The 14545-nt window shown below is 41.3% G+C and overlaps 1 protein-coding gene and 1 long non-coding RNA gene across 4 annotated transcripts in view; one reads left to right on the top strand and one right to left on the bottom strand.

Annotated features, from left to right (window-relative positions):
- The window catches only part of LOC124257845, a 46261-nt gene that overhangs the window by 4916 nt on the left and 26800 nt on the right, over positions 1-14545 (bottom strand). The window contains exons 17-20 of the mRNA XM_046691990.1: positions 13737-13904; positions 11917-12067; positions 11457-11510; positions 9795-9953 (exon numbers count right to left, since the gene is read on the bottom strand). Coding sequence (XP_046547946.1) covers positions 9795-9953; positions 11457-11510; positions 11917-12067; positions 13737-13904 — 532 coding nt within the window. The remainder of the gene's footprint in view (positions 1-9794; positions 9954-11456; positions 11511-11916; positions 12068-13736; positions 13905-14545) is intronic.
- LOC124257842 lies at positions 121-8961 on the top strand. Of its 3 annotated transcripts, XR_006893384.1 has the most exons (3): positions 121-1092; positions 8697-8755; positions 8919-8961. It is a non-coding gene; the product is annotated as an uncharacterized LOC124257842 (long non-coding RNA). The 3 variants fall into 3 exon arrangements; XR_006893382.1 differs by having other exon boundaries at positions 8697-8961; XR_006893383.1 differs by having other exon boundaries at positions 121-1076; positions 8697-8961.

The following is a 14545-nucleotide window of genomic DNA, read 5'->3' on the forward strand; positions in this document are numbered from 1 at the left end:
ATCGCCAGCTCACAAGTCTGAAGCCTAACACGCTCCACCACGGCGGCTAACCGAAGTTGTGTACTTCAATTTGGATGGTCACGCCTCTCTCATGGGTTAACAAAGTGTCGCAATATGTTTCTGTAGGAGTATGTAATTATGTATATATAAGCAAGTATATTTTAATTTGTATTTTAATCACTAAGTCTAGCCCTAGCTTAACCACTCAATCTAACCTGCTTCACTTTCACAATAGCACTCTCACCCTTGCGCTTACGTTGTCTATTGTATCTATTGTCTTGCCCCAGCCCCAGGCCCCTTAGTTTCAATAGCAGGGAGTTTTGTGGGTCAGCTATCATTTTCCCTTCAGTCTGTCTGGTCACTGGTCACAGCTAGCAACAGCTTATAACAGGTTAGTTTATATATGGATTGTGTATTTTATGTTTTCATGTTTAGTGTGTATGTATTATTTCTTAACTTCCTTTAAAGCATGTATCATGTTATATGTGGTAAATATTAATCAAATTAACTATCTGTTACATGCGCCAAACTTTGCATGAATGAATGAATGTATGTATGAGGGGAAGGCTTATTAGAACAGATATTTTATGTACAGTAGATTGATAATGTACAGAAGTAGAATGTTATATATTATTGGATTTGTATATGTTTATGTTCAGGTGTGGCAAACATAGTTCCAGACGTTTGTGGCGGTAACGGGCACAGTGCCATACACTCGGTGAGGGTTCCTTTGTATTATATTGTAAACAATCATGTTATGCACTTGTATGATGCCACATGTGTATCTTCAAATATAAACATTATATACAATTGTAGAACTTATTGCTAAGCCTCACATGTATTGTAGCGCATTTTGATGCAATGTATTTATTCCTTTATAGGGCCTTCTTCAGTTATTGCCAATAAACTGACATCTACGAAAAATATTCGCCTTTGTGGTATCTACAAAACCACTCCGGTTACATTGGCGTCGTCGGCAGGATGTAGATGTTCAGAAGGAACAGTGATGCAACCAGTGACAAGGGACAATGATGGACATCAACTTTCCATAGACGGAAGGGAACCGTAATGACCAAGTAATGTAACACTACGGTACACAACCAGACACTTTGTTACACATGAGTTTCGGCCTTGAGCTTACTACTTGGCTTGTAGATATTTGAGACTCTTGTATTGTGCAAGTGATATTGACTCTGATTGAAACGCATGTCACACTCTGTATATCCCATTGTGCGTTTTGTGAATGACATTTATATATATGAAGAGAAGAGGATACCTATGCTGTGAACAAGCTAACCAAAATTTATTTTGGATTATGTTCTTGTATGCAATGCAATAATTCAGAATTTGCCTGTTATGTATTTGCTTTCTGGGTGTTTTTTTTTTGCGCAGTGCACTTTGTTTATAGTGTTGATCATACCGGCCGGTCATTAGTCACATCATGTTAGTTTTGTCAGTATATAGTCATTAGTTAGATTATTTATTAGTCTTGTCAGTTGATAGTGTGTAATTAGGTTATTTGTTTGTTCTCTCAGTAGATCATCAGTAGACATATTGTCTATGTCAGTAGGTAGCTAGCAGTTAGGGCATAAACTAAACAGTCCCTGAGTTGGAGGCTCAGGCGGATCAGCCACATAACGTGTCAGAACTTTGCTGAATAGACGCGTCCTCAGGCACTTTATCTCCAGTGGTCGTGGGTTTTAATCCCTGTGTGTGCCACTGATGTTCCTATACTTGTAAGCAAGTTATGCTCGTGGTTTGCACAATGGTAAACGTCTGAGACCTGCCTCATTTGGGTTTCCCTCACACATCAAGCTGACATGCCGTGATATAACTGAAGTATTGTTTAAAGCGGCAGTACACCAAGCTCACCCAGTCCTGTAGTTAGTCATTACTAGTCAAATTAGCTTAGTTAGTTAATTAGTTAGTTTGAGATTAGCTATTTGTGATATTGTAAGTATTCTATTAGTACATCGCATTTAGTTGATGTTCAACATCTGTTTGTCGGGATGATACATTTGTTTTGTGCGAATGATGTATGCCTGATTAGCACCTACTTATCACTCAAATACCTTGAATAAACATTTAAAGCATAATGTAGTTCCACAATAAAGTACTTAAATCAGTTTATATTCAATCCATAAACCGGTAAGTATTTTATGGTGTTTGTTGGTCATATAACTCAGTTGGTCATAAAGTGTGTGTTTTTTGTCTCTTCTGGGTTTATTTCTTGGTCCCTCATCTTGAATATATTGTCCTTTTCTTCCTTTTGTGTGTGTTTATCTGCAGCGGTCGCAAAGCTTACACCTGCACATCATGACTAACCACTGCACCAGTATAGCATATTCAGTACCATGTTGAAGGTTAGGTTTTCATTCTCGGTAGGGCATCACTTTGAACATTTTGCTGCGCTGTGGTGATCCACCACATTCATATTTCTTCTGTGCTAACTGTGCCATACTTTACAGTTAGTGTTGTTTCCCCTCCCCAACATTTTGCTCATTGCTCGCTGTTAGTACCACTAACAGACATGTCGGAACATATGTCAGAAGAGGAAGTTGCTCAACTTGTTGCAACATTCAAGCAGCTTAATGTAAAACCTAAGGCTGATTCCCCAGAAAGTTTGTTAAAATGGATGGCTGATTATTCAGCTGTCTCTGTGAAAACAGAAGGTGTTTCACATGACTCTGAACCTCAGTATCCTGGTCCCCCATCAGCAGCTCAGGTGGTTACTGTATCTCACCCTCCAAGTTTACCTTGCTTTTCCGGAGATGAAACTAAAAGTAACGTGTCTTATGACCTATGGAGATATGAAGTGGATTGCATATTGAAGGATAAAGCACATTCAAGGGCGACAATCGAACATTCGATCAGGAAGTCTTTGAGAGGGGAGGCAGCAAGGGTTGCCATGCGATTAGGTTCCACCGCTTCTCTTTTTGCTCTCTTGGATAAACTGAAGTGTGTTTTTGACACAAGTGATAGTCCCGTAAACGTACTGGCGGCCTTCTACACAGCACGACAGCGGGAAGATGAGAATGTCAACACTTGGTGTTGTCGTCTAGAAGATTTATTGAGTAAAGCGGTAGAAGCTGGTGAGGTTAGCTCTCTAGACACCAACAAGCTCCTTCATTCCATGCTTTGGACAGGACTTAAGCCATCAATCAAAGATGTCAGCGGACACAAGTTTGATCTGTTTTCGGATTTTGACGTTTTGCGACGAGAACTTCGACAGATTGAGCGCGAGCACACTCAACGTAGAGGGGAAGGTAGAACTAAAGGGAAACTGTCTGCCACAAGTATGTCTGCTGTTTCTGAAACACCCACTCTAACAGAGATGAAGGAACTTCGAGGAATGATCAAGAGCCTTACTTCTGAGGTCGCATCTCTGAAGAAACAACAGCAGCAGCCTCCTCTGTATCACTATCAACATCCTACCGGAGAACAAGATAACATTACCTCCAGGACTTATAATCAAATTGACATGGGCAACACTGGATATTATTCTCAACCTTCTTTCCAGAAACATCAGTATGATCATCTATCATACAGAGGAAGATCTAGAGGACAACCTTTTGAGAGAGATGTGCAGTGTTTTCGTTGTGGGCAGTTTGGGCATATAGCCTCAGGATGTAGAGTCAGGATGGATCACAGTCGTCAGCATTTAAACGGGAGACGGCCTATGCGAAGGGGTGGTCCATAGGTCTCAACAGACGACAGATGGGTACTCAGAGATATGAAACAACAGCACTTGTAGGAAATGCCAATGAAGTTGATGTCTGTATTCAAGGAATCAAGACAAGGTCTTTATTGGACACAGGAGCTACAGTCTCTACAGTGAGTCAGGCATTTTATGATCAGTATCTCTCAGGTATTCCTATCACCCCAATCACAAATGTCTTGGATATTGAGTGTGCAGATGGACAGCCCCTGCCATACTCAGGTTACATTCAGGTGGACCTAGAGGTTAATGGGATTGATGCTGAACGCCAGCCATGTCTTCTGCTTGTTGTTCCTACAAGCAACTATAATCACAAGGTACCGGTTTTTGCTTGGAACCAATATGTTATCGGTTTACTTAGGAACCTGTAGACAACAACATGGGGAGAAGTTTCTGCAAGATGCCAACCTGTATACACCTTGGTATTTAGCTTTTAGGTGTATGGTACTGCAGGAACGGGATCTTGTTCGACGAGAATTTAAGCTCGGACTAGTCAAGTGTGCAGGAGTGAAGAAGGTTGTCATCCCACCCAATTCAGAAGTCACTATCGCTGGCTACATTGACAAGGCACTTCCTTACCGCAATACATGTGCTATATTGCAAAGTACTAGCCGTTCAGCTATTCCTGATGATCTTGACATCTCACCCAGCTTGATAACATACAGAGAGAGAGGATTTGTAGATGTCAACATTTCAAACATTACCACAAGAACAGTAGTCATTCAACCCCGTGCCCTTTTGTGTGAGATACAGCCTGTTGTTGTTGAAGAACAGCCTTCTATGACAGATGTGTCACAGGACAGGGATTCACTCTTTAAAAGGATGGATATAGAAACTTCACAGATCTCAGGCACTCAATGCGAAGAGGGATTAAGGGTTATCTCGGACTACTTGGACATATTCTCTCATGGTGATCTTGACCTTGGACACACTAGTGCAGTGAAACACCGGATAGATCTCATAGATGAACGACCCTTTAAACAGCGACATAGGAGAATTCCGCCATCTATGCATGCTGAAGTAAGAGATCATCTGCACCAACTATTAGCAAGTGGAGTCATCCGTCGATCACGATCACCTTGGTCTTCCAATGTGGTATTAGTACGCAAGAGAAATGGGACTCTAAGGATGTGCATTGATTTTAGACAGCTAAATCAGAGGACTATTAAGGATTCCTACGCTCTCCCTAGGATTGAGGAGATGTTTGATACACTTAGAGGATCAAAATTCTACTCCACAATGGACATGAAGAGCGGATACCACCATGTTGACTTAGAAGAACATCACAAGGAGAGAACTGCTTTCTCCGTAGGACCCCTCGGATTCTTTGAATTCAACCGGATGCCCTTTGGTTTGTGCAACAGTCCCGCCACTTATCAACGCCTCATGAATGACTGTTTTGAAGATATGCACTTAAAGATATGCCTTATCTACATGGATGACGTCATTGTCTTTGCGGATACCTTTGAAGAACATCTGGACAGGCTAAAGAAGGTGTTTAAGAGGCTCCGAGATTGCGGATTCAAGCTTGCTCCAGATAAGTGCAGCTTCTTCAAAGACAAGATCAAGTTCTTAGGACATATTGTATCAGGACAAGGCATTGAACCAGATCCGGCTAAAGTTGAAAAGATAAAGACATGGCCCCAACCAAAGAATCCAGCAGAGGTTAGACAGTTTCTTGGATTTGCAGGGTATTACCGGAGATTTGTGAAGAACTTTGCTGCAATCACCAAGCCCCTGTCAAGTCTTATGCCTCCACCAACACAGACAAAGAGAACACGGAAGAAAGTTGCCCAACAGCCGTGGATATGGGGATCTGAGCAAGAGAAGGCATTCCATCACTTAAAACAGCTTCTGGTTTCGCCTCCTATTCTAGCCTACGCAGACTACAGCCTACCATTTGAGCTCCATACAGATGCTAGTACACATGGACTGGGCGCTGTCCTCTATCAAGAGCAGGATGGAAAGAAGCGAGCTATTGCATATGCCAGTAGAGGACTAAACAAAGCTGAGAAGAACTACTCTGCACATCGTCTTAAGTTCCTGGCTTTGAAGTGGGCAATTACTGAAAAGTTCAACCATTACCTCTATGGTACCAAGTTCAGAGTTTATACAGATAACAACCCGTTGACCTATATTCTAACCTCAGCTAAACTTGACGCAACAGGACATAGATGGTTAGCATCCTTGGCAGCCTATGATTTTGACATCAAGTACCGGCCTGGAATCAACAATGCAGATGCAGATGGTATGTCACGTCTACCAGACCTAGAGACAAGTGGAGGACATGAGCATATGCCAGGCGACTCTGTAAAGGCTGTGTGCAACATCATTCATACCCAACCTTATGTTGAGAGTTTATGTTTGCAGGCTGACGTTACTCTGGAAGAGAACTTAGACACTATTGGTGTCCCTTTAGCCAGGATGTCAAAACGGGACTGGAGAAAGGCAATGGACAAGATGTTTACAATCCAACAACAAACCAAGGAGACAGGATTTCTGTGATTCCCCTACACATTCAGCATTGCTCAAGATCTCTAAGAATCTTCATCTTGAACAGGGAATTTTGTACAGAGAAGTGTCAATTAACGGACAAACTAGACAGCAGTTAGTTTTACCAGCTGAGTACATCAAAGATGCATTAGAAGGCCTTCATGACAATATGGGTCATCCAGGACGAGACCGAACTTTGTCTCTCTTGAGAGACAGATTCTTCTGGCCAGGCATGTCTAAAGATGTTGATGAATGGATTACAAATTGCAGGAGATGCATCTGCCGGAAGACTCCAACCAACCAGAGAGCTCCAATCATAGGAATTGAAACAACTCAGCCACTAGAGTTAGTATCCATGGATTTCTTGGACCTTGAACCATGCAAAGGAGGGAAACACTGTGTGTTAGTTGTCACGGATCATTTCACCAGATATGCACAGGCATATGTCACCAACAACATGACAGCTACAGCCACAGCAAAAGCTTTCTTTGACAACTTCATCGTGCATTATGGGATTGCACAGCGCATACACTCTGATCAAGGTGCCAACTTCGATGGAAATCTTATAAAGGAATTGTGTTTATTAACCGGCATGAAGAAATCCAGAATAACACCATATCATCCCATGGGTAACGGCATGTGCGAGAGGTTTAATCGCACATTATGTGATATGTTAGGAACTTTGTCCCCTGACAAGAAAAGCGATTGGAAATCTCACATTGGGCCTCTCGTACATGCTTATAATTGCACACGGCATGATTCAACTGGACAGTCACCGTTCTTCTTAATGTTTGGTAGAGAACCACGTCTCCCTCTCGATCTTGCCTTTGGATTAGAACTTGGAATGACACAGACGTCACTCACTGAGTATACCAGATCACTCAGAAAACGATTGAAGGACTCATATGAACTAGCTTTGGCTTCAGCTAAAACATCTCGTGACAGGCAGAAGAAAGGATATGACATACGGGTGAGGGGAGCCGCACTGCAGACTGGAGATCGCGTACTAGTAAAGAAATTGGCATTTGATGGTAAACATAAGCTTTCGGACAAGTGGGAGGAGGATCCTTACATTATTCTGTCCCAGCCTAATCAAGATGTTCCCGTCTTTGTAGTGCAGAAAGAGAATGGTGAAGGTCGACAGAAGACTTTGCATAGGAATCTCCTTTTGCCAATCGGCACTCTTCATGGCTTTGATAACGCTGAGTCATCACCTGAAGCAGAGTCTCCAACATCCAGACCCAAACCCGTACCAAGGCCAAGACGATCTAGACCACAACCAAAGTCAGATAATGTACTACCAGTTGATGACACCAACCAGGAAGACATCATTGTAGAGATCCACAAAAATAGAGGTGCTGCAGCTTCTGGTATTCCTACAGATACCAAACAGGATGTTTCTGCAGATACGGATACTGCTACTCAGGCGAGTGGTGACGATCATGAGGCTGAGGTAGCAGCGGAACATATCTCTGGTGACGACGGTCACATCCCAGGAGAGGGAGAAACAGAGGTGAATCCTTTTGATGCTGAAGTGGATGAAGACGCTGGTGTTAATACTCCAGATCTACACAGAGATGATGTCATTCCTGAGAATGAAGAAGCAGGAGCAAATGATGATGTTCTGGACTGCGTGTCTTCACCTGAAGCAGTTGAAGAAATGGACACTGCAGATGACTCTGCTCCAGATGCTAATGGATTCGATGTTGTTCCACGAAGGTCAACACGTGCTAGGCAACCCCCCTAGTTGGGTGCGTTCAGGACAGTATGCACTTAGCCATATCACAGCAGAACCAGATTGGATGGCTAGGGTTCGGTACCTAGAGCATTTAACCAATGCTGGAACATTAGAAGAGACTGCACCGGACATCACGAAAAGCTTTTCTAAACATTCTCACTCGCCAGAACACAGAATGACAGAGATGTCATTTTCCTGGGGAGGGAAGAATGTAGGAGTATGTAATTATGTATATATAAGCAAGTATATTTTAATTTGTATTTTAATCACTAAGTCTAGCCCTAGCTTAACCACTCAATCTAACCTGCTTCACTTTCACAATAGCACTCTCACCCTTGCGCTTACGTTGTCTATTGTATCTATTGTCTTGCCCCAGCCCCAGGCCCCTTAGTTTCAATAGCAGGGAGTTTTGTGGGTCAGCTATCATTTTCCCTTCAGTCTGTCTGGTCACTGGTCACAGCTAGCAACAGCTTATAACAGGTTAGTTTATATATGGATTGTGTATTTTATGTTTTCATGTTTAGTGTGTATGTATTATTTCTTAACTTCCTTTAAAGCATGTATCATGTTATATGTGGTAAATATTAATCAAATTAACTATCTGTTACATGCGCCAAACTTTGCATGAATGAATGAATGTATGTATGAGGGAAGGCTTATTAGAACAGATATTTTATGTACAGTAGATTGATAATGTACAGAAGTAGAATGTTATATATTATTGGATTTGTATATGTTTATGTTCAGGTGTGGCAAACATAGTTCCAGACGTTTGTGGCGGTAACGGGCACAGTGCCATACACTCGGTGAGGGTTCCTTTGTATTATATTGTAAACAATCATGTTATGCACTTGTATGATGCCACATGTGTATCTTCAAATATAAACATTATATACAATTGTAGAACTTATTGCTAAGCCTCACATGTATTGTAGCGCATTTTGATGCAATGTATTTATTCCTTTATAGGGCCTTCTTCAGTTATTGCCAATAAACTGACATCTACGAAAAATATTCGCCTTTGTGGTATCTACAAAACCACTCCGGTTACATTTCAAACTCCTGAAACCCGACAACATGTATCGTAACCATGGGGGAATCCTCTATGCACTCTTGCACCAACATCCCCCAGACTCTGGATCTAGTCAAACCAGTGATATATATTTGTAAGATCACGATGACAAACAATAGATGAAATTACCGAGCCTGGCCATTTGACTTGCGTGCATTGAGCAATACAACAGCTACATGCCAGCGGCGTGTAAATAATCTCGGTCTGAACCAGACAATCACGTGATTGACATTATACGTATCGATCTACGCATTTGCTCTACAATGATATGTATGAACCTGAAGAGGCAAATGATACTGAAGCACGATAGCGATGCTGACCTGTATCAGCCCGGAGAGTCCAGGAGCCACGCCCCAGGCGAATGACAAACCATGTTAAGAGCAAAACAGATGAATCACCTTCAATACAAATAACATAATCATAATTATTATATAAGATTGGTTTGATTTGTTTGTTACTTTACGCCCCACTCAGCAATGCTCCAGCTATAAGGCGGCAGGCAGTAAATGGTCCAGTCTGGATCAGACAATCCAGTGATCAACAGCATGAGCATTGATCTACGGAACTGGGATTCGATGACCTGCATCAACTACATCAGTGATTCTGACCACCCGTTAATCGCCTCTTACGACAAGCATTGGTTGCTGACGACCAGTTCCAGCCATGATTTCCACGGGTCAAGGAAAAACAGTACTGAACCTGTAAAGTCAATAATATCTTGATTTTGTCTCGGTTCCGGCTTTCCGCCAGCATATGTAGTACCAATATCTCACCTTTCAGCTCGGCCTCAATACCGAATGTTTTGCTAGTTGGTTTCAGGCACTCGTCGATCAGCTGTCTCCAGAAATCACATTCGGCTATGTTGACATGTCTGAGGAGTTGTTTTTGTGTACTGTCAACAAGAGCTTTCATCTCGGCAGCCTTCTCCTCAGCTGCAATGGGACGTTCAGAGGTGATGATGTTCAGAGGGCATGTGAGATCAGATCTGCTTAAAGGCACAATTTTACAACACTTTTCTCGAAAATGACATAATGCATTTCTCTCAATAATACCAACTATCAGCCCTCAGGGAAACTACCATTTAATTTATTCCGAAAACATTATGTAATTAAAATACAATGAAGTAAAAAGTTCGAATGATTTAATGGAACGATGCATTAAATCGACTCTCGCGCCCTCTACAGGTCGATCATTATTTCCAGTAAACCCCATAGAGTTATGTCCCTTCGGGCGATCTCTACGAATATCGTATTACGCAACTTGTGATTGAGGCCAGTTCGGCAAACACCGACAACAGCACGTGCGACAGTTTGCGATGTGCAGAGCAATGGTTTACATTCCATATATGGCAAGTAATATTGGCGTGAAAGCTGTTCGCCACGACGTTTCAGTTATCGATTTCAGGCAACTCGTAAGAGGTAATAAGTATGTTTTTGAATCAACAGGAAGCTAATGTGACTGCGTATGCCCCAAATATATAAAACATAGGCCCAAATATTGTCGAACATGTGTGACATTGTGCCTTTAATTAGATACAAGCCATTCATTTTGATAATTCTTTACCACTGTACGCGTACGCCTTCGTGATCATTGTGAGAGTGACAAGGGCTGATGGAAGGGAAGATGGTCTAACATCGCTGATTTGATTCGCCATTTCGTTGTTTTCACGATCATATAGAATATGTTCCCGAAGCATTCTTTAACATTGTGGTATTCAGTTACCACGATACCTGAATTATATCTATGTCCGCACATGTCTGCAGTTTACCGATCATATCTCCAGACACGGTCTTTGCTTGTACAGAGATCAGCGCACAAACTCTGATGTCATGAACATCGTTTTGACAATTCTGACCTCACAAGACATGTGAGATATTTTATAACTCTAAATCTGTGTTTCTTGTCTTCAAAATCTAGCAGTGGCTACAAAAAAAGATTTGTAGCCGTGCTTCAAATAGTTCAAAATTAACATAAAGGTGTTCGGTAAGATAAATACTTCGGTCTCGGGGAACATAAACAAACATCGAGGATACATCAACCCATGCCCCCCTCGTGACCAGTGAACAACTTATAATGTGCATATCAGAATTTTTTTCCATCACTGAGTACCACACTGAAACGTCTGAAGACAATTTGAAAGAGTAAATGAGTGACTATGGTTTTACGCCTCTTTGAGCAACATTCCAGCAATAACACTCCAAAGGACACCAAGATGGGTTTCACACATTGGAGACAAAGTTGTCATAAAACAGAGCGTGAGGGCATTTGTTTTCGACCATTTGGAGTGAGTGAGTTTTACGCCTCCTCCAATATATTCCAGCTATATGGCGGCGGTCTATAAATAATAGGCAAGACCAGACAATCCAATGGTCAATAGCATGAGCATCTGTCTGCGCAATTGGGACACGATGACATGTGTCAAAGACATGGTTTACCTTTAGTTGGTTCCCTCAGCTTCTGTATAGCATACAGCAACCGTTTGATGTGACCTGCAGATATGGAAATAGAGCGTTAGGAATTTTAATACCTAAGGCATTGTTATTGGTGTTATGGGTAAGACTTTGTCCTCAATCATCTATGTTTGTGTTGAGAGATGACGTGATTGCCTGACTGGTCTCACTCGACGCACATGATAACTATCGTCACACAGTCCCTCGTACTGGATAGATCGTTTACACTTTTCTGAATTTTTATATATCCAATGTTGGAGGTTGACAATTATGGTAGCTGGTTCAAGGCATCAAGGTTCAGAGAGAGAGAGAGAGGGGTAGAGAGAGAGAGGGGGGTGATAGAGAGGCAGAGAGAGAGAGAGAGAGATTGATGTGTTTGGTGAAAGATGTTTCCTTCTTGTCTTTTGGAGCAACTAGAGCTACTACTTATATGTTACTCTCTCACCGGCCATAGTAATCCTCAGTTCCTTCTCTATCTCCTTTCTCCCGTATGACTTCAGTATGCTGAGATCCTTGGCCTTCTCGATGCGGTTCTTCCTGAAGTTCTGCTCATACTCAGCCAGACCTATAGTCTCCAGCCATTCCATAACACTATTCTGAAACACAATTGCCGTATGGCACAACTGTGTCATAGAAAACCTAAACGTTGTATTCGTTTCGTAGAAATAGGAGACATATGCACTATGTTTAGGGTATAACTGTACTGTGTTTGACGAATTGGGGTCGTATACTGGTGGTTATATAGCCGCAAATTTAGTTATATCTATTTAAACCAGGTCAAAGTTCCTCTAGGTCAAAGGTTAATCATATCACTCCTTGAACTTACACCGTCGCCAGAAAAAAAGTAGTTGCCTTTTCAAACATCATCACGTTTATTATGTGCACACTGACTAAATCTGACAATGATGAATAAAACAAAGTGTTATGCATAAAATGGACGGAATTATGATGAAACCGCCCCCTAGTTATCAGAAATGAGCGGCCCCCTGATTCCTCAACTACGGGCCATTATCAGTTGAGTTGTCAAATGACGTCACGCTCCATAATGACGTCATAAATATTGTTTCATGATCTAACAGTGTTGGGTCAACAGCCCCTTGCGAGTAAGTTGTTTGAACTTCAAATTATATGTATGATACTGCTTTGTCATTTTTCAACACGAATTACACCCATTTTAGCTGGATAGGGGAGTCAATTTACCTAGGGCTTCTGCAAAAGACAATGCCCTGAAACACAGCATTACCCCAATAGTGTAGGGATACATTCAAAGGTTTTGGTGAATCGTTTTTCAAATTGCGACCGTATATGCTGATTATATGGTCGGAAATTTACAGCATTGATCAATCAGAACTCGTGTTACATACTAAGTTGAATTAGAATTGAACATAAGGTAATGTTTGACCTAATTGATACTCTCTAGATTTCATTTGAAACACGTAGCGGAAGTATTGAGGCGGTAATGTATACGTGAGCACTGAACCGGTGATAAAATCAGACGCATTTTCAATCCAAATTGATAGTGTCTAATTGATTGGATTTATTGACTGTCCAATCGTATTCGAGTATTTTACGAAGTCATGGTTGAACTATTACACATTCTACAAGATATCTTCTCCTTTGAGTGGCATTTTGAAGCTGGTATGATGAACAGGGGCGATCTTGTATGGATAGACAACACCTTTACTGCAGTGGGTGTGACGTTTAGGTGTGGAAGCAAGTGATGCTTGATAACAGTGTCAGCATCTATCTCGAGACGCTGCATACATAGCGATAGAGAAGTTGTCTACCCTTACAAATCGTTCCTGTTTTACAAGATGGACCAGGTGTTCAGTGGAAATCGTACTGGATTTCTCTGATCGTTGTTCGCAACATCCAGCACTGGTTTGTCAAGTTATTTCACAAAATTAGTAAAATATATCTCTATATGATGCATATGAAAATCAGAGTTATTGCCCTTTGACGTTGCAGAAACCTATGATTGTTTATTGCAGTTATGATATTATTTTGGCTGCATATTTGTTATCACCTGTGCTGTGAGTTTCAGAAATGAAGTAAACTTCAAAGATCAGTCGGCGTGATCGATTCCCTTTGACATCCTAGTGGCCACACACAACTGATATACTGCTAAGAGCACTGTTAAACCCAATTACAGTTCTGCTTGATTGTGTTTGTGTTGTGTAACTTCGCACTCAGTAATGTTCCAGCCCGTCAATAGTTAAACACTATGAACACCAACCCCTACCTGTACTCTCTCAGCCTACTTACCGGTACTCCGTATTCTATCTCAAATGCAGGCAGTATCTCGATCATCTGCAGCAGATCCTGGCGCGCCCCCTTGTCCTTGATGCCGATGTTATACAGCTCTTTCTCAGTCATATCAGATATGAAGAGAGTGCTGTCATACCCATACTGTCTGAACAATGTGCTGTACTCCTTAAAACAAGCATGGAATCACACTAAACAGCTGTTTGGGCAACATATGTTACATATGGGATTACACTTTCTGAGTAAAGTACAGATTCTAGTAGTTTTGTTCACACATATGTGCAGCTGAACTGGGTTTAGGTTTACTCGCATTTGCGGCGAATCGAACCGTATCCCATGATCAATTCAATTCGTTATTTGTAATCACTAAAATCAATTATTTATGATTTTTTAAAAATCCACTTTCACTTTAATGTGTACGTTATTTCTCAAAGTAATATACACCTTCTGTGTGACGTATGTTATACTCTTTCACTTTAATATGTAAGTTATTTCTCAAGTGATATACACCTTCTGTGTGACGTATGTTATACTCTTTCACTTTAATATGTAAGTTATTTCTCAAAGTAATATACACCTTCTGTGCGACGTATGTTATACTCTTTCACTTTAATATGAAAGTTATTTCTCAAGTGATATACACCACCTGTGTGAGGTATGTTATACTCTTTTCACTTTAATCTGTAAGTTATTTCACAAAGTGCTATACGCAGAGAATATGTACTATTTGTACGCACTCTGTTCCCGTTCTATGGTGGTACATTTCACCCAATCTATGTGTATCGTTCGCAAAGATAAATGTTGTTCTA

Source organism: Haliotis rubra, unplaced genomic scaffold (genome assembly GCF_003918875.1).
Source record: "Haliotis rubra isolate DU_JTF1 unplaced genomic scaffold, ASM391887v1 Scf676, whole genome shotgun sequence".
NCBI classification, from domain to species: Eukaryota; Metazoa; Mollusca; class Gastropoda; order Lepetellida; family Haliotidae; genus Haliotis; species Haliotis rubra.